The sequence below is a fragment of the Canis lupus genome, chromosome 7, assembly GCF_048164855.1.
Source record: "Canis lupus baileyi chromosome 7, mCanLup2.hap1, whole genome shotgun sequence".
NCBI classification, from domain to species: domain Eukaryota; kingdom Metazoa; phylum Chordata; class Mammalia; order Carnivora; family Canidae; genus Canis; species Canis lupus.
The window spans coordinates 48,686,145-48,706,858 of record NC_132844.1 but is presented as its reverse complement, the minus strand read 5'-3'; the positions used below and the strand labels follow the sequence as shown (position 1 = coordinate 48,706,858).

Below are 20,714 nucleotides of genomic sequence, written 5' to 3'. Positions count from 1 at the left end.
GCAGAGAAATATCCTAGATAGCAGATTTTTTTTTCATTGAGAGGCTTTGGTAAATTTCAAGAATTTAATTTACATTATAGACACTATATCATAATTTGCTTCTTCTAATTTTTTGATCCCCAATAATTTTGATAAGAATTTCTGTTGTTTCCTTTGCTAACCCAATTTTCATAATAAGAATTCATATAAAAACATACTTTGAAGCACAACCTGCTATAATTAGTGCTCTATTTTATTTTGTTATCAGGGTCAACTCCTGGTGACATTGAAGCATTTTATCTGCTTAAATATTACATTTTCAATATTTTTTGAGATAATTTCTCACTGGGTCTTCCTCAGTTGTTTATTAAAACTCCTTTAAAACTTAGTTGTCACTAAAAGATTTTGAGCCCTCTCTTTTCTCTGTCATGTGCTGAGGTTAGAAAAATGAAAATTCTCTCAGAAAAAAAATCTTTGTTATTAAACCCTCAGTACCTTAATTACAGTCATTTTAGTAACTGTTAATAATCTCACATTGTCTAGATAATTCTGAATTTCTTGGCAAATACTACAGAAATTACTAGAAGAAATTTAATCCTATTTGATTTGCTTTCTCTTAGCGCTCAAATTTATTCATAAAAATAAATTCCTCAAGTTTTCTTTAAATGAAAACATCCTGTCCTTTAATCTCATCAACTAACATTTGATGTACTTTTCTCTCAACATAGATTAGAAAATCTCTTTATCTAACATCCATTACAGATACTCTAAAATTTCTCTATTTTGGTTTCCTCTTCTGAAATTAACTTGTAACCCTCTTTGTTTTTATGTTTATTATAAAAAATTCTGCTCTCAGACCCAGATTTCCAATGTAAGTCTTCACAGATTCAGTTTCAGAAATATCACTCTTGAGTCTGAAAACTGAGCTATATATCTTTTTTATGAGACAATCCATTAATATGATATTTTAGTGTCAATTTTTAATCAGCAAATCTTTTTTTATCTACTTTAAGTTACAGTCTCTTCATGGTCTTCTGTAAACTATAATGTTATGACTTCCTAATTGAGTATGAATCTTTTATGTTTCAAAAGATGATGAGCATAATCTGTACATCTATCAGGCTTTTTAAAAAATCTCTTGGTTCTGTCAACTTCAATTATACTTCATCACATAAACTGAGCAAAATGGCTCATATATGTGTAATCAGATATATACTATAGGAAAGGGAAAGGACTGATATTTAACTAAATATACAATTTGAAAGATCTACATATCATTTTCAGTGGGATCATATCTCTCAAAAACTGAAAATGTAAAAAAAAATTATAGATGTTCTTGTAGAGATGAGATGTATACCAACTATTGGAATGGTTACAGATATTCTGGTTTTCCTTTCTAAGCATATAGGAATCTAGTTGTAAAGACTTGCAATTAGCTATGTTAGTGATTTAGTTGCAGAAATCTATTAACTCTGAACAGACTAAAATAGTTTGCAAAAGTAGAAAATAAGAAAGTAACATCTATTAGACATCCACTACCATTTCAGTTCTTTCATTATACGAAGTTACACTAAGTAAGTATAATCATCTTCAGAAGTTCAACAGTCTAATTTAAATGGCTAATGCCTCACAATTTACTTATTTTATCATTCTACTATTTTTGTCTGTTCTGAGGGTAGGAATAGAAAGCATATCAAGATAATAGAGCATAGTATAATCCCTTCAAAATTAGATACAATAGCCTTGTGACAATATATTTTCATAAGTAACTCCTTACTCTATTTCTGAATATATTTTTTAAATGTAGAATCAAAGCAGAGAAATCCTCCAAATTAGAATGGTACTGAAATAGTCTTTTACTATATACCGTATCTTTTGGGGAACAATAAAAACAAAACAAAAAACTCCACAATCCTTAAAAAGTAGTATCATTTTTGTAGAAAAACTTGCTTCTTCTAAACTAATGGTTTTTATGTTTTAAATCCTTAAAGATGTAAATTATTTTAAAATGTATAAAATACACTTTAAGTAGTATTTCTGTAGACATCTTAACAGTAGTAACTATACTTCAAAGAAGTATATTTCTCAAATTTGAGAAAACTGAAAAAAATTCTGCCAAGCTGCCAACATTTCATAGAGCCATTTAAGACATTAACTCTAATAATATTAGCATCTTAGAGTGAAAATAAATGCTTTCCTGTTGGAGAGAATCAAAAACAAACCAAAAAATCGCAGGCTTCTACTCTTTTTCATTGTAACCATCTAATTAAATAATTTATCAACCATGTAAATTTGTCATGAAAACTTTTTTTGTTTTCCCAAACATATCGTAGTTGCTTTTTAGTTGGCTGTTCATAGTTAGTGGTTACCTCCTCTTCTTCCAGCCTCTTTAATGAATCACCAGCAAATTTAATATATTGCGTCATGAGTGTCACCAGAGCAGTGTATCGGGTCCTTAGGTCCATGAACTGCAAAAAATGAAATAAACAATAAAAGCATAATCTCCAGTTGCTCTAAATGAGTTTAATGAACACTGACTAACAGTTATAACATTAACTAGCCTTTGTGATGGTAAAATACACAATTGCCCAATAATTGTAAGTAGGTAGGGATAGGCTTATTACTGTTGTGCAAAACATACTAAATGACAATTCTTCTCTAAATTTAATTGCAAAGTGTATTTGTTATTCTCTGCAATTAATAATTAATCTTGAATAAAGCTTTTCCAAGAATTTCTGTTGTTGTTTTTACAACCCTTAGGAAAAGCACTGTTTAGGTAGAGAGTTTCTTTTTTGGAATGAGGGAAAAAGTTCTGGAAATGGACAGTAGTCAGCATTTGCACAACAGTGTGAATGTACTGAGAGCCAATGAATTGGACACTTAAAAATGGTTAAAATGGCATGTTTTCTATTATGTGTATACAAATACAAATACATAATTTCTATTATGTGTGTACAACTATAATTTCTATGTGTATACAAATATATAAATACAATTTTTAAAGTATTGTTTCTCTCTTTTAGATCGCCTCACTTCTCTCTTGTACTTTTACTACCTCTTGAATAATGAGATCTGCTGAGCTCTGCATTCTTCGGCGTTTCACAGGAGATTTTTGCTGTGAATCTACCATGGCCCGGTAGGTCATTGTTTGTAATTCATAGTCCTGTACAAGAGTTATAAGATTCAATTAATTAAAGCAAAACATTAATGCTCCATTCTACAGTGACTCAATGCACAGAAATTGAACCTAGCTTCTTTCACTGAATAACATTTAAAAATTACTGCAAAACTACATTTTTAGGAATCTATCTAATCCTGGGATGTTTCCAAGGTGGTAATAAAAATTGGAAACATTTGGGTGGTCATAAAAGTTTCCCAAGTCTCTTTAGAAGCTCATGGAATCATTTAGTTATAATATGCTAGTTATATTCAGCTTTCCTTTCCCCTGGCTAGGCAACAGAACTGTAGATCTGGATGGCTAAATAGGCCCAGACATTGGCAACTTCAACCATGGGAACTGTCTCCTAAGAAAGTCACATTCTTTCAGGGAATATTCTAGCAATGCTAAAGAAGAGAGAGAAAAAACAAACACAAGCATGCACAAATCAGTAAGAAACCAATTTCAGAGCTATACATCTATTCTGGTGTGTGTATGTATGCTGTTGTGCACGTGTGTGAGAGAGGATGAATGAAGCAGAGGCTGACATGTGACTCACATGTCCAACAGAGAATTATTAGCTAAGTGTCACAAATTAAGAGTCTCTGTTTTCACTATTTAACAGAGTGAAGTGATTTGCAGAGACTCTTTCTTAAAGTATATTGTTGAATCATATAGCTGAAAATTAAATTTGATGCAAGTAACTGTATCTTCTTACCTTCACTGTAGTTGAGTACTGTTCCGCATATTTTTGACACTCATCCATTTTGCTCTGTTTCATTTCTATTTCGGACACCAGCATCTACAAACACATAGAGTTTAGAAGGAAAAGAACAAGGAACTCTATACTATTCAACCAAGATGATCAGGAACTAAGAAATAACCATATCTTTTAATAATAAAGCTTCTTAGCCCTTTGCACTTAATATGTAATTAGGCAAATGACAAACTTCTACATTAAGCCACATAAATGACCCACTCAGGGAGGGCTTCCAAAACAGAAATCACTAAACTCTGCAGAAATCATCCAAAGATAGACTTGAAGGCCTTGAACCCACCTACTCCTGATCAAAGCAAAACTAGACACTACTGTCCTGCAAGACAGAATAAAAATCTTAAAGAATTTAATTCTCTGTCAAGTGTGGTATTTAATTTTCTACCACTAGCCATTTTTGGGATCCCAACTATTGCAGCAAGCAGAGTACTAATAAAGAGATTTCCATACTGATGATTAAATGACCATTAGAAATTTGAACACTGTCCCAGCATGCTCTTTTCTTATTCCTTATACTTTCGAAAATGACTTCCAAAAAATCAAAGTACATGATGTATGTAGGTTTGGATTACAGGATTTTAGTATTTATGATTTACTCCTTATCTTCCTCCAAATACTTGCTGACTTTTTCTTTTAATGAGGTAAAGAAAGATAATGGTCATGAATGACCAAATGCAGACAAAACCTTCATATAATAAACTGTTTTTACATACCTTCTGCTGATTCAACTGTGTGGCTAGAGTTTTACTATTTTCAGGCTGATTTTCCTGAATCTTTCTCTGGGTAGTTTCAACTTGCTGGATCCAATCATCTAACGGGTGATAAGTATCTCTGTAGTACTTCAGTGATTTGCCAATGCCTTCTAAGTCCCGTAACCTAAGAGAATAAAAACAAAGTAGTCACTGTTTCCAACAGTATCCATTAAGAGGGTGGAAGATACAGAGAGGAGAGATGAAATTACTGTACCACAGTGCACTATGTACAACAATAGGGGTGTGTGTAAAGATTTCAAGGCTACAGCACCTTGAGGACTATCTCCAAGGGCACACCATACTGGCATAGGTCGAATATAGATATTTTGGTCCTGGAGTTGTACAACTTAGTGATACTGTTTACTCCGGGTTCAAGCCTAACTGACTAAAGCTAAAAATCAGGGAAACTGGAAACGTAATCATAATTGTTATCAATCGGTATGTCTGAAGGACCCAAAGTTTGCATAAATGGCAGTTTACTTCTGAAATAATGATAAAGTAGTTCAAAAGACAGTTCAATGTGGACTCAAGAAAGTACTTCCTAGAACTGTGATTAAATAAAAATACCTCAGTTCCTGTGATTTTAAAACCACTATATTAAACCCATATAACATGTATTTTACAGAGATTCAATAATATATATTTGAATAGAATTTTAATTCTCAAGAATGGTACTATGCTATACAGGCATTTTATATGCATTTATATAAACATTAAAATGAATGAGAAAGGACACTATTCCATTTCTTTTAAGATGAGTCCTAAAAACATTCCATTTCCTTTCACTTTTTTATTTTAGTCACTGGGTGAATGATCTCAACTGTCTTATATCCTCAATTAAAATGAACACTGAGTCATTTCAATTGCTTTACACTTCTTAGGTCTAGTACAGATTCCTTCATACAGCCCCCTCAAACACATGGTAAGAACACGTTCTTACTAAATCTTGGTTATTTGAATATTGTAAGTTAGTAATAATTTCCTTTAGAAAAGGCAAGTAGATTTACTATACAGATGTCAGAGTATATCAACAGTTTTAACAACATAGAGTTGAAAAATATTTATTTTGAAGTTAATTGTCTTGCTGATTCCACCATATCAGAAAGAAATAAAATCAGGTGGAGCTCTTGCAATTAACAAAATTAACTATATATGGAAGGTAACTATATGAAATTAACTGTATATGGAAGTTTTTTTTTAGAAACCTAGAAGTTTAGATTTTACCTAGAATACAGGATAAAAATTAAATCTGTGCTGAAACTGAACAAAAAAGGATACTAACCTGTTGTCAATCTGAACATGAATATTTTGCCACCTTTCAACCAACTGATCTGCTTTTTCCTTGTGCCAGTCAAAATCAAGGTCCCGTTCTTTATATGTTTTAAACATTTCATCACTGATGGCTTTAGCTTTCTGCAACTCATCCTCTAATGCATGGAACACCTCTCTCTTTTCATCTACTTCAGATCTCCATTGCTAAAATGCATTAATTGGTGAAAGTTATAAAAATTGTCAACCACCCACTATGTAAACACATTATTTACCTAACTTTACAATTTATTTACAAATGACTGATATAAAATCAGATCAAGAAAAGACTACATTTCATATATAAAAATGATATATTAGGCTGAACCATATGGAATTGTCAATCTCTGATGGCACTTTGACCTAAAAAGAACCCCAATTTTATAAAGTTCAAGCTAATAGAATTTGCACATCAATAAAAAAAATATATTCCATGAGTAAGTTTGCTACTTCTGTCTTTCGAACTGCCTATTTCTTAAACATCTACTAATCTCGTTTAAAAATGAATACATGCATTAAAAAAATTAATGAGATAATTTTTCACAACTACTTTGCAATGATTTCATACTCAATACTTTACATACAGAAATATCAATACAGATGAGTACAGTTACCAGTCTTTTTCCTTTCCTGAATTAACTCCTCTACTTACTTCCCTGATGTCTTAAAATAACTACCTCTTTCAGCAAGAGAATCTATTAGAAATAATTTAATTTTTTGCTTCAATTGCTTTTGCTGACCCAAATTAATTATAAAAAGCTATTATTGCAAAAAGACACAAATTTCAAATGAGAAGAACTCTCCTCAAATGAAAAATGACTTATTTACACTAAGGTACGGTTATGTAGAGATATGAAATGAAATTAATATAAATGTATTCAAATTAAGATATTTACTAGTTGATATTTGAAGATCTAGGTACTAGAGAAATTTTTAGAGTGTGATCTTAGCAAATAGCCATAAATGAGGTGCATTACCTTTAAAGTACTTATTAGATTCTCAATGTTATTCTTGTCAGCTATAACTGCTTCTTCTTCACACAGTTTAGTTTCATAGAGTTTAACAAGAGCTTCTGCTGCTTGTGTGTTTTTTAACACCAAATTAACAGTTTTCAGTCTAAAAAAGAGAATGCAACAATAGCCTCTTATTAGTAAACATTTATTTTCCAATAATGCAGTCCTGAAGAACCATTTATGATGCAAGATATAGCATGTTCTTCATCTTGGAATATGAAACACACTGACTACAAGATTAACATTCAGCTAACTCTCTTCTTAATGGAGGGCATGTGCTCCAATCCATGCCCTGCCCTGCAGATGGTATATTTTGTAAGAGATTCCAGGGTAAGGTGGTCTTCTTTCAAACCTTATTCAGAACAAGCTTGAGAGGAAAGTTCTATAAGCTACAACAGCTGAGGGACTAAACCCATAGGCAAAAATGTGGGAAAAGCATACACATGCCCTATTCCCTCAGGCATATTTCTTTTCAACAGAAAGCATAATAAATCCAGAGAAACATTTAATAGATATTATTAAGACAAAAAAGGGATTATTTACATTCATAAAAATGAATGTTTTTAAATGAACAGCATATATATATGTTTATATATATACACATAACTATGGGAGTTAAATGAAGCAAATTTATATTAAAACAGAGGTTACATACTTATCTATGTAAGTAGAAGACATAGAATAGACTTGGTTCATGTTCTGAATGACCACACCGAGCTCAGATCGTAAGGTGGGAACTGATGCAGAGGTTGCTGCTTGACTGAAAAATTCTTCACATTTATTCGTGATTGTTCCCAAATCATCTTTAAGTCGCTCCAGTTCTTTCTTTAGTTTCTATAGAAGAGAGAATAAACACGGGTATTAGGCTAGGACTCCACCTGGGGCATCTTTTCTAAAACAGCTTGAAAACACACAATTTACATTATAATCACTGACTTAAAAAACTACGTTATGTATTCTTTACTTTTTCTTTATCAAGGAAACTAAGCCTGGGCCTTCAAGTTTTATCATCAGTAATTCCTTTACTGCCCATCTCCTCGGGCACAAACATGTAACTTAGTGCTTCTGCATCCAGCAGCTGATCAATAAGCATTCACAACTGTCACTATAAGAAACCCCGAGACACTCTATCATAATGGGTGAAAGGGTACACGTTTCTGCATTTACCTAAGTCAAAGGCAAAACTGAATTAGAAAATTCTCATTCACGATAAGCAATAGATACATAATCAGAACTCACGTGGTGACCAGTGGGCAAAGCTGAGCCCATGAGAAGTCACCGGAGTCAACAACGAATGTCATTGTGACAGTAATTTACCTTGAGTCCATTATGTCCCAAGATAGTTACAAATCTCACCTCCTGCTCTGTGATTCTGAACACACTTTCATGCAAATCATCTCTTTCCAATGGAGTGCGGATCTGTCTAATCAACCGATCCTCACAACTCTCTAACCGAAGTCTAATGTTTCGAACTTCAGAGATGTAGAGGTTATACACAGACTCCTCTTGCTCCTCTGTGAAAATAAATATAATGTTTGGAAAACACTTTGTTCTCTGTCTTCTGGATGTTGCTGTTAACATTTTAACTTGGCAGTTTTACTACCACTGGACATAGCTGGTCAGACTAAGGTCACCCACCAGTCATTACCACAATCCCACCCTAAGGATATAAACCTTCAAATAATAGACCTTATAATTTATGAACAATTAATAAAATTTTCCTAATGCTATCTAAGTCCCAATTTCTGATTTATGATATCCAAGGAAAGTAATATATTACGCTGTTATATGTTCACAAAAATCTGAATTACATTAGCTACAGGTTAATTTTTAAAATTTAAAAAAATTCCTTAAAAATGAAAGGTAGATAAAGAATTTGTTAATGTTTAAAAATATTTTAAATAGATTACTAATAAAGTTTTTTGTCTCTAAGTGATATTAAAAGAATTAATAAAATATATATTTAACAAAACTTAACTAGACAAAAATCTTCTCCTTTAATCTCTGTATAAAATCCAAGTTTTGTTATGGGATATCTCTGTACCTTCCTCTCAATTTTGCTAAGACTCTTAAACTGCTCTAAAAAAAATCAAGTGTTTTTTTTTTATCCAGGTGTGATACATGGAAAAATAACTGAATCTTTTCAAAAACTAGATCATTCTGAACATTACAAAATAGTGACAATGTTGAAAAGTAGATGTATTAAGAATTCACTGCTTGTCCCATTATTTGGTTGGCATCTTTTTATTAATTGATCACTTAAAAATAAATGAACCCCCCCCCCTTGCATCTCCCTACTACAACTGTGCTTTTAATGTTCCAGCACCTGTGTCCACCTATTATAGGCTGAGTAATATAACACACCGAAGATCAAGATACCCACTGAGAGTAAAAAATAGCCTGGACTAATCACCCTGAGAGGAAAAAAAAAAAAAAAAGATAAGGATTCCCATGCTTTACCTCTTTCTGCTGATTTAAGAAGTTCTTGATAATATTGCTTACAAACATTAACCTCCTTCTCCAGTTGTGTTATATCTGAGCCCGAAAATATTTGGGATTCCTGGCTATCTTCCAGAAAATCTTCAAAACGAGATTGTAGGTTACTCAGAACTTGCTGATGTTCACCAGGTAACATTGTCTTTATCTAAAGAAGACCAATGATCCATATGATCAAATGATTATAGTACTAACAGCTAAATTTAAATGGGATAGATCTTAGGTTAGGGTCTTCTGGTGTAGGTCAGTTCATATTAATAGTGATAAATAGAAGAGTGATTTGAAATTAATGTTATTTTTATTAACAATTTCAAGTTTTAATAGATTAGGAAAAACAAGAGTATAAAATATCAAAAAATGAGATCAAACTATATCCATCCCTGTAAGTCCAAACAGCATATCTTCTCTTCCCAAAATGTAATAAACAGTGAATGAAATATGTGATCTCCAGATATCCACCATTCTTAGAAAGTGCCATGTACATAGCAAGTATGTAACAAAATATTTATTAAATGGATGAATATTAACATGGATCTGCTGGACTCCATCCTATTCGCGAACAAATACACACTCCACCCCTCATAATAATGTGCCCCACATTTTTGGACAGATTAGGCCAATATGTAGACTCATACTTACTGAAGCCACATTGCTAGCTCGAATTCTGTCAATTTCATTGATGAGATAATGCCAGGACACTACACTCTTCATGTTTATGTGAGACTCATGCCAAAGAGTCAGGACATTCTGATACTGTTGCTCAATTCTGAAATACATGAGAAATACAGACAAACTAAACACTGATTAAGCCTTTCCACTCCCTCTGGAAACACGTATAATTTTTCTTTCTGTTGTAAACTATCCCATCTTTACTAGTTCAAGATCTTTCTGATCCTATGGGTCTTGACAAAGTATTGATTGTTTTGTTAACCTTCAGAGAGCCTCCAAACACAGTTCTGTGTGTTTAGTAAATGCATACAAACCTGTTTGCAAAGTCAACTGCTTCTTTGTTTGGTGGAGGAACTGTAAAGCACACAGATGGGACCATAGCCTCATTCCCAGTAGGGCTAATGACTTTCCATTTAGCACGATGAGAATTGTTGGCCAAAACACATTCATCATCTTTGTAAATGGTTATCTGGTTTCAAATGAAGAAAAGAATAACCAAATGAGGTCACTGTTGACTAATCCTTTACTAATCCCAATCTTGGGACTTTTTGTTTTTTTGAGGTAGAAAACTTTACCACTGGTCAGCAATATGACCTCATTTTTAAAAGGTAAGAATAATGCCAAAAATTGGTCTATTTCTAGAATACCTCAATTTGTCTGTAGTCACAGATAGCTTTGATCGGAATAGAAGTTTTGAGTGTACAGTCAGGATTCCTTGGCTTCAGCTGAATTATTGTTTTTGCTCTCCCCATCAGGCTTGCTATTGTGCTTTTATACTGCAAAAGTTCTTCTTTCTCTTCCTAAGTAATAAATAAGACAGATTTTTAAAAATTAAAAGACTTGTACTCTTTCTTCTTTTAGGGCTTTACACAAGTAAAATTTCATCATAAAAGTTTTCCCTGACCACTTGGTCTAAATATTCAATCCCTCTCTGCCCCTCTTACATCTCTCTTTCCTTGTTTTGTTTGGTTGGTTTTTCCTCTTTAGCATTTATCACTATACCACATACTTTACTTTTTTATCACGTTTATTGTCTGCTCCCCCTCTAGCAGGTAAGCACCAGGAGGGTAGGGATTCTTCTCTGTTTTTTTCACTGCTCTATCTCCAGTACTTAAAACAGTGTCTAGGCTCTAAGAAGTGCTTAGTTATTTGTGAAGTGAATGACTAAACACAGACACACATGCACATACACACACACAGAATACTCTCAAAACAATTATTTAAAATATCAAGGCAATCACATAAAAAACTCATCTGTTGTACTTGTTATCAAAAAATACTAAAGCTGAATGCTTGATCGAATGAGGTGGAAATACCAAGAGTATCAATAAAACATAAAGTTCTGCACACATAAAAATACGATGAAATACTAATCTAATCCGGATTATCCAGGATTGGACTGATGAAATGCATAGGTTTTTGTATGAGTACCATTGACTCCTGAACAAGGTCTTCCAGTTTGTGAATACTGCTTGATCTATCACAGCTGTACTTGCGCTGAATGGCGTCCTTCAGATTCCTTAAGTAATCAGTTGCTTCTTTGGCATCATTGAAAAACTATAAAAAGATGAAAACTGGCAGTTAAGAGTATATTAAATGCTAGTAAACCTAGAGTTGTCAGATCCGAGTACCAGAGCCCCGTGGATCCCTCATGAGGGAGAAGAGAGTAAAATCATAAGACCACTTAATAGTCACATCACTCCTTTACCCAAACAACTCTTGAGTTTGGAGAATTATCAGGAAACCGAAGTGTCTAAAGTATATCTGTATTGCATTTTGGCCCTATATTATTTTGGCTAAAGTTCGGTTTTCCTTGAGGGTCCAAATGATTTTTAAGTAGGAATGATATTCTAAAGAACATTTTAAAACTTAAAAATTAAAAAAAAAAATAAAAGCTCTCTGTAATTATTCCCTTGTGAAAGATATTTATAAGATATTTTCTGACATTTTTAAAGGTTTTAAAGGATTTCCTCCTTAATGGATTGCTTCAATCTATCCTATAGGACCATATGTCCCATATATCCTACAAATAAAATATTTATTTTATTTCCTCTGCACATTAAATACATGTCCCTAATTAACATGAAGATACTTTTTGTAAAAAGGCCAAAATCATAGTACTATCAACTGACATTGTGGTTCGATTCGTATACCTCAAAATATGCAGTGTTTTCCTTTATGTGCTGCTCCACACATTGGCACAGCTGTAATATCCAGCTCCACTGCGTCTGCATTGCTGCTCGGTAGGCCTTAGAGATGAAACACAGCCATTATAACTGGCTGAAGAGTAATGACATACATAATATAACAAAGCTTTTAAAGGTGTAAAAACTCTGCTATCCAAATAGATGATGAGATTGTTTTAACAGAGTAAGACTTGAAAATTAGGGTAGTGAAATGACCCTCTAATATAAGAGTCCGTACTTGCACAAAGTCAGTCCTAAGCATTTACATATTAAATTTAAAATAAAAATGTAAAAATACACACAGAAATAGATTGTTCTGTAGTTTTCTTTGTCTTTGTTTCTAAAACTTGAAACAAAACTAGAAGTTCTTTGGTGGGAAGAGGGGTGACTTAGGTGTTTGTTTTTGCCAGGGAAAAGTTTGGGGAGAGTAAAGAAGAGTGTAATCTCTTATCGCTGTAATTCTGGAACTATAATTATTATAACACTAAGAATTTTTATTTAAAATATTTTTGAATTTTTAATATGAAGTGAATCTCTCATGAAGCAAAAGATAACTGAGAGAACATCTACTTCATAAAGAAAACATAAAACACTTTTTTATATTTAAGATGCCATTCACTGATGTCCAGCAGAGGGCGATCTAGATGCTTTAATGAAAAGGTCTCTTAAGCTTGTTCTTCCCCTTTGGGAAAAACTGCTGAGCTATGCTCAGGCAGGCTTTCTGAATGAAATATACAGTGTAGCACTGGAAATCTGGCAACATAGAGCGGTCATATTACCTGTGCCCTCAAATTAAGCCACTATGAGCAAATTGGCTATAAAAGACATCATTGTGAGTTGTTAGATTATTAGTTTCTTTTCTCATATAACATTTGAAATAGTGTTGATAATTAAGTAAATATTATCTGTGTACCCACAAGATGCTGAACAGGCCAATGGAATTGTAAAGATGACTCAGGCTTAATTTTATCCCTCAAGAAACTTTTAGTTAATTAGATTAACATCTCTACATAAAAGTAATCAGGTTCACATTCACATTATCCAATCCCATTAAAATTCTTGGCCTGTAATCATAATCCCTAACAGTTTTCATCTCTACCTTGAAGAATACTCTATTTTTAGTTTATCATCATACAAAAGTATATCCAGACCCTTCATTATTCTAATTTGCTTTCCCTAGTGTTTCCCCTACTCTTCGATGTCTTTAACTTCCTATATGGTATTACATGCACTTGAATGACTATATTATTATATGAAGAATGTCAAATATAACATTCCCAAAACTTCTACTGGGGCCTAAAATTTTACTAATCTTTTGTATCGTGGAAATTTCAGTGAACAAAGACTATCAGATGCCTCTCCTCAACTGCGAAAGTTTGAAGCATCTCACATTTTAAGCAGAGCTCCATTTGTTTCTTCTGCCAATATACCATGTTTCCCCATCTTTGATGCTCCTCTCATTCTTATATAACCCCCTTTACATTTAGAAAGTCACTAACTCTAACTAGTATATGTTAGGACTAAAGAGTAAATACCACTACCACATGGGAAACCTGATAAATCCTACACCAATTTTCCACTTCTGGATATGAAATGTGTGCACTATACCATAAGGCTTTGCCGGGTTGTTGTTCCAATACACCTCACAAAACCAGACCATGAATAAAATTATTAAGTAATAATAACAAATACTTCCTGAGAAATATGTACCAAGAACCGCACTAAGTAAGAGTATGTCATTTGTCTCATTTTTACCACAGCTCTATGGGTTAGAAGGATCACCCCCATTTTACACAGGTGAGGGGGGCTAAGTAGGTTATATCACTTGCACAATATCACAGTCAGGAAGAAATAAAAAAATAAAAGTTTGTGAAGTCAAGATCCTTCATATTTATTGTAATACATCTCTTTAGCCATGGAAGTTGACAAAGGTACCTTTATTCTAAGTGATGAGTGGGTGACACACTTAGAAAAAGCAAGAGTTAAAGGTAAGAATCACTATGAATATGTCAGAAACATTATTTTTGAGCCACACTGTAATAAAAGTTTGATAGTTTGTATTTTTTAATTTATCAGCAATAAAAGGTTCTGAAGAGTAATCATCAACTGTTAATATTCAACTACGACTGTTACACTTCCTGACTTACCTCAATCGTTAATCGGGCTGGGTGATTTTCCAAAAGTAGTTGCTCTGCTATCTCCTGAACAGATTTAATATTTTCTTCTTTTTGGTCAAGTTCTCTCATTAATTCCTAATGTAAGAAAGAATAAAGAAGCAAGGTTAGAAAAAAGACCTATACCTGAGATACAACTTAGCCATTCAATGACAAAGGCTGTACGTACAGCATGGTAATCTTTTTTCCGAGCTATGTTGGTATTTCTTTCACTCCAATCATAAGCAACTTCCTCCTCTTCTTTTTCATTCAACCAAATAAGTTCATTAGTTGCACGAGTTACAAAATTATGGAGTGTATCAAGGTGCCGTTCCTGATTCCGGGATGTATTCTTTATTTAAAAAAAATCAATTTTAAGAATCATGTCTTGGCCAAATAGAGATAAGGAAAATTCTTATTAAAAGTTGTAAAAAAAAAAAAAAAAAAAAACACTTACCAAGAGTTTTGCATACTGATTCTCTAATCGGTGTAACTTTTCGGTGTAAGTTAGTTTCAGAGGTGCTGTCATTTGGATCTATAATATGGGATAAAAAGACATTGAGGTTTTAGGGATATTTCTGACTCATACTCACTACATCTATTATTTTGTTACAGGATTTTATTTAAAAAGAGCAAAACAACAGCAAGCTAAAATGAAATACATACAGATTTTAAATTCATATACCTCACTGATTTTAGCTTCTTTAAGGCTAGATTCAAATTCTTCAATAGCTCGGTGAACATTTTTATGATTTTCTAAATGGCTTTCAACACTTGGCAAATCTGAACCCCACTCAGTGCGGTCCAGCTGCACCTTTAAACAGAAAGATACTAGAGTTAAAAGAGAAAGAGACAACAATAAAGACTGCAACTTTCAGGTAAACATTCTTTTACCTGCATTTCATCAACCCAATTCAAAAGATCCTGAACAAATTTCATGTTGATTTCCTCTTCTGTCAAATTCTGATCCAGCAAAGAAGACTTCAGAAGGGGCTTTCGGATCTGCATTAACTTTAGAGTTTGCAATGAATTGGTCTCTACTCCTGAACTGAAACTTGGAACTAATCCCCCTGATGGGAAACCAGGTGTATAAGCCGGAGTGACAGATGGAGTCAGGCGGGAAGTCAGACCTGATGAGAGGCCTGATGTCACACTAGAAGGGGTCAGGGAAGGCGTTAAACCCTGTGTCAGTCCTGTATTCAGACTGGGGTTTAAGGTCTGTGCAAATCCTGAGTTTAAACTTTGAGTAATTCCTGATATCATGAGCTTTGTTTGTTCCGTTGTCAGCATGCGTCCTTTGCTGTACACGGAGGAACATTCATTCCTTAAGGCCATAATTTCATCACGAAGTTTTGCAACCCTGAAAAGAAAATCAAAAGGGATAAATTATAAAAGGCATTGTTCACAAAGAGTGAACCCTAATGCCAACCGTGGTCTAAATTAGTTAGTTAACTGTAATATATTGATATTGGCTCATCAATTGAAACAGTTGGATCATACTAATTCAAGATGTTAATAATTGAGGAAGGGGCATATGAAGAGGATATGGGAACTCTATACTTTTCAATCCATTTTTCTGTAGACCTGAACTGTTCAAAAAATAGCCTACTAAAAAAAGTCTATGTAATCATATTGATAAAATTTTGCATCACAATTTTTTTCACTGAACTTCACGCTATAAGCACTTTCCATATTATCACATAGTCACTGCACTATACTGTGATCATTCTCCTATTGTTTGACATGTAGGATATTTCCAAATTTTGTTATTATAAAATATCTCTGACATGAACAAACAGCTTTTTTCTATATTTATTTATATATTCTCTATATTTAAAATTATTATAAATTCTTAAAAGTGAAATTACTATTATAAATTCTTAAAAGTGAAACTACCATTTATAATTTTTGCTTTACATATATCTTACATATATATTCGTAATATATACAGTCTACAACCTGAAAAGGTTCCATCCCTACCCCCAAACCCACTTCTCAGAGATACAGAATTTTACATAAGTTTTTTCCCAACATTTTGTTATAAACACTTCCACGAAAGGATAAATAGAAAAAGTTAAAAATTGAGTTAAAAGGCTCCTTTCCTTATATTTTCCCTTTTTCAAATGTCATACAAATATTTTACCTGTAAGTTAGTTACTACAGTATTGTAGGCACTATAAAGTATTTTTCCTATTACTTATCTTTGAAGAAAAAATACCTACTTAACATATCAAAATATATCAGGATTAAGGTGACACACATTTTCAACTGAAAAGAGCATAAGAAATAAATTTCATAAAACTGTCATAACTCTACAACTCTCATCACAAGTGTCCATGAAGCAATTACACAAAGCACAGAGTATGAATAAGTAGGAATCTTACCTCTGTACCAACTGATCTGCCTGGTAGTATTTTCCATCAATAAGAATCTGTACATCAATTACATGCTGGCGTAAAAGGTTCTCACATTCAAGTATATATCCGGCAATTTCTGCTTCATTCTGAAACTGCACTCCTGATTCTAATCTTTTAGAATCCTGTATTTTAAAAGAACTCAACATTAATTCTTTGAAACAAGTTTCAAAACTAGCCTCAAATATAAAACCCAAAATATTGGCATGAAAAGCTACTTGGGTCTTCTGTTTTCCCTTTTGGTTCAAATATACATTCTCTTTTTGCTCACTGTTCCTCAAAACAGGAAACAGTGATCACAATCATTAACAAGCTTTAATTTTTCAGTAGAGGACAATACCAAGAATCAACCAAATGTTATACGAAAGTTTTAGTTCAAACAAAATATAGACCCCCTCCACCACAGTCCCAATGGCTCCTAAAATTAACTTACGGACTGGAGAGCATTTCGGGCAAGGATCAGTTTGTCTTCGCAGATGACACTGTCCCTTTGAACTCGGTTGGCAATCTGCTGCAACATTTCCAACCTAAAAGAAGAGACAAAATAAATTAAAGCCTCTCCCTTTGAAGTCAGAGTTTACCATCCCTGAAAAATGCCTCCCTGCCAAAAGTAAAACAATCCTATGACAAGGATTCAATACCTGCGTCCATCAAAGGATTCATTGCCGAAGCTAATGCAGGAGTTGATCAGTGTTGGACCACAATTAACCGAGAGAAAGTTTTCATTTGAATCCAAACTGGTTCGAGTGCTAGTAGTGTTACTAAACACAGAATCACTGCTTCGGTAGCTGTAACTACTACTGTGCATTTTTATTCCTGAAATGATGTCCCTTCTTTGACTATTCCAAGTAGACTAAAAAGTAGAAGGTCTGCTAAGAGCTCTACTTCTTACGGTGAAAAGCACCAACTAATTGTCACAGCCGTAATGTCTCCTTAAATATGCTCCAACCTGCATATTAAACACGCAGCAAATAATACACTGATAGCTATTCAAAAGAATCTCGCCTAAAGCCATGCGTTTGCTAGCTGAGGTTTGCCTTTTGTAGCCTGCATTAAAACTCTACAAGTATGGACAAGGCAGGCTGATCAGGGCGTCACTGGAAAAGATTTGCCAAATATTTTCATCAAGAGTCATCCCACTGCAGCCACCCTAAAAAACAACTCAGACACCTCCCTGAAGCCCAGGTACAATTAGTAAAGGTTGTTTGGGCAAAACCAATCATCAGCTCACAAACACAAATATTCAATAACAATCTGACTTTTGCACCAGGTCTGTCCTAAGAAACATAAGGCTAAAAACTGGTACTTATAAGTACCCGTAAACAAATGAGTTTGATAAGAAACGAAGTACATTTCCATTTTAATTGCCATGTCATCTGTTTATCAGGTTAAATTAACTGTAAAAGTATCCATTGTCCTTTCTTTGTATGATATGCTCTCAGGAATGTTATCTCTAATCTTACAACAGTCACTTTATATTTTTAAAACCAGAGTGCTAAGTAGAATATCAATGCAATGCTTGCAAATTCAACTTGTCTGTGCCTGTTTTTTTCCTTTCAATAGGTTACTACATGGCAAAAGAACACTGGTTCTTTCTCATTTATCTTTTACACATTCCCATGCCACATAGGTATTATTTGCAATTAATAGTCCATGCCAAAAAACTTGTTGCATCAAGAAAAATGAAGGCATTTATCCAACCAAGCTCGTAGAACATTTTCATAATCCCAACAATACGAAGCCAGAACTGTTGCTTCTGCACTCTAAAGGTAGATATTTTTCTTTTCAGATGGCAAGAAAGGGGAAATTTGAGAGTGCCATGTCAAATATAGTTAGTTAACAGAAAAGCTTGAAATAGTGACAGCATCACTAGCATTTATTAAGCAATTATTATGTGCTAGGTAATTAACTAATAATTTTACATGCATGACCTCATCTCATACTCAACCACCATATGTGGTAGGTACTATTAGAGCCTGTTTACAAATGAGGAAACTGAGGCTTACAGAGGTTAATGAACTTGTCTAAAATTACATGACCTGCAAATTGAGCTAAAAATCTAATCCACAACTTACTAGCTTGCGGACCTTGAACTTTTGACCATCGCATTAAAATCCAGCTACTATTATGACAACTAAAAATCTATTCCATATCCTTTCTCAGACATACTTTTCCATTATTTCTAATGATTAGCTTAGTGTATAATTTTAATCATCCAGAATTATCTCCTCCATAAAAGGTCCATCTTAGGTATTTCAAGCTTATTTTGGATCTGGATCCAGTTATGCAGACAGAATATTACACTCTAACAGGAATGTAACTGGTAATTTAATAAATGACTGATAAGTTAGACTTGCTTTCATATCTTCAGTGCATTATTTCCTATTTCAACAATGTGGAAGTCGTGTGTGGGGCACAAAGAACTAAGTGCCTCTCTGTGTCCCAGACACTGCATTAGCATTGGCAACAAGGAAGGCAGCAAAAACAAGTCTGTCTCCACATTCTTAGAGCTCCTAATTGTCAACAGGCAGCCCTTAATCAAACAATCACAGTAATAAATATAAAATTACAACTGAGATATGAAGGAACAATACATGTAAATATGAGAATTATAACCAAGATATCTAAACCAGCCTGAGAGACCAAGGAAGTTAACTGAGGAAGTAACACTGGAGCTGGGATCTGAGAGTGAAGAATGATGGGGAGGATAAAGGAGACTTTCCCATCAAAGGAAAAGATGGTGCATAGATCCTGTTTGGAGGAGGGCGGGACCTTGGTACATCAGGGCTCCTAAGAGACAGTGTGGCTACACTCCAGAGAGCAAGAAGGGTGTTAAGTGAGGTGGGCAGAGAGGCATATCTGACCACACATAATGGCCTTATACTGGGACGCCCAGCTCCTCGGGAGCTTGCATCTCACAAGGAACAGAGATCACAATTCCCTTCCCAAGTGCCACAAGTCAGGTTGTGAGGTAAGTACTATAGTGGAGACAAAACCCACTCAATAGATGTCTCCTAACCACTAAGCAGTGCTTTCCTGGGCAACTGGTGTAGTGGGAAAGACAGAATGATAGTCAATGATGATTTCATGGAATAAATGCACTTGCAGAAGTAGGAATTTGAACCAGAATCTCCTGAGTGTTTTCTAGATGCCACTTCACTGCGCTTTAAATGAAGACAGACTAGACTCTTGTTTCCATTGCCCCATTGAAAGAAGGCCGTAGCAAAAACACAGCAAGAAACAAAATACATTAATTGTTGATCTACATATCAGCTTCTGGATCCAGGTCCTGATAACTTAAAAGCCAGTATTGAAAATTCTCACAGGTAATTTAGATTATTAGATGAGACTTCACATACCAACCCAGCCTATCAGGTCCTATTTAAACATTCCTTCCCTGATTTATTCCTCAAATCTCCTAGAAGAGTTTCTGGATAAGAAAATGAAGAAATAGACTAAGTGACTTATCCAGGGTCACACAGCCAAGGAAATGAAAAATATAAATGTTGTTCCTAGGTCTGCCTGTCTCCAAAATTTAATTTCTTTCCACGAGAACAAAGAGTTATCTCCCCACACCCAGCCTGATACGCATGACAGAAAACACCTCCAGCCTACCTTTCTACTTCTGGACGAAGTGCCTTCTCCCTCTCGAGCATGGCAATAATGAGTTTCCCCCATTCTTTCTCTATGTCATTTGGATGATAACCTTGTAGTAGTTTGATACGTCCAAATTCTATCCAAATCTTGAGAAAACAAAAAAAAAATTTAATATGAAGCAAGGATGTAAAAAAAAATAAAGATTATGCTTGACA

The 20,714-nt window shown here is 34.0% G+C and overlaps 1 protein-coding gene across 33 annotated transcripts in view; it reads right to left on the bottom strand.

Annotated features, from left to right (window-relative positions):
* The window catches only part of DST (dystonin), a 480,723-nt gene that overhangs the window by 148,943 nt on the left and 311,066 nt on the right, over positions 1 to 20,714 (bottom strand). For 30 of the 33 annotated variants that reach the window (XM_072832497.1, XM_072832507.1, XM_072832502.1 and 27 more), the window contains 22 exons: positions 20,518 to 20,645; positions 17,336 to 17,429; positions 16,873 to 17,027; positions 15,383 to 15,848; positions 15,174 to 15,302; positions 14,946 to 15,023; positions 14,679 to 14,840; positions 14,483 to 14,587; positions 12,303 to 12,398; positions 11,581 to 11,706; positions 10,797 to 10,949; positions 10,464 to 10,618; positions 10,120 to 10,246; positions 9,445 to 9,628; positions 8,341 to 8,498; positions 7,640 to 7,818; positions 6,949 to 7,087; positions 5,946 to 6,139; positions 4,625 to 4,787; positions 3,855 to 3,938; positions 3,035 to 3,142; positions 2,349 to 2,447 (listed from right to left, as the gene is read on the bottom strand). In XM_072832497.1, the coding sequence (XP_072688598.1) occupies positions 2,349 to 2,447; positions 3,035 to 3,142; positions 3,855 to 3,938; positions 4,625 to 4,787; positions 5,946 to 6,139; positions 6,949 to 7,087; positions 7,640 to 7,818; positions 8,341 to 8,498; positions 9,445 to 9,628; positions 10,120 to 10,246; positions 10,464 to 10,618; positions 10,797 to 10,949; positions 11,581 to 11,706; positions 12,303 to 12,398; positions 14,483 to 14,587; positions 14,679 to 14,840; positions 14,946 to 15,023; positions 15,174 to 15,302; positions 15,383 to 15,848; positions 16,873 to 17,027; positions 17,336 to 17,429; positions 20,518 to 20,645 (3,282 nt within the window). Of the gene's footprint in view, positions 1 to 2,348; positions 2,448 to 3,034; positions 3,143 to 3,854; positions 3,939 to 4,624; positions 4,788 to 5,945; positions 6,140 to 6,948; positions 7,088 to 7,639; positions 7,819 to 8,340; positions 8,499 to 9,444; positions 9,629 to 10,119; positions 10,247 to 10,463; positions 10,619 to 10,796; positions 10,950 to 11,580; positions 11,707 to 12,302; positions 12,399 to 14,482; positions 14,588 to 14,678; positions 14,841 to 14,945; positions 15,024 to 15,173; positions 15,303 to 15,382; positions 15,849 to 16,872; positions 17,028 to 17,335; positions 17,430 to 17,543; positions 18,182 to 20,517; positions 20,646 to 20,714 lie in introns of those variants that run through there. The other 3 variants (XM_072832520.1, XM_072832526.1, XM_072832527.1) reach the window with 1 other exon arrangement.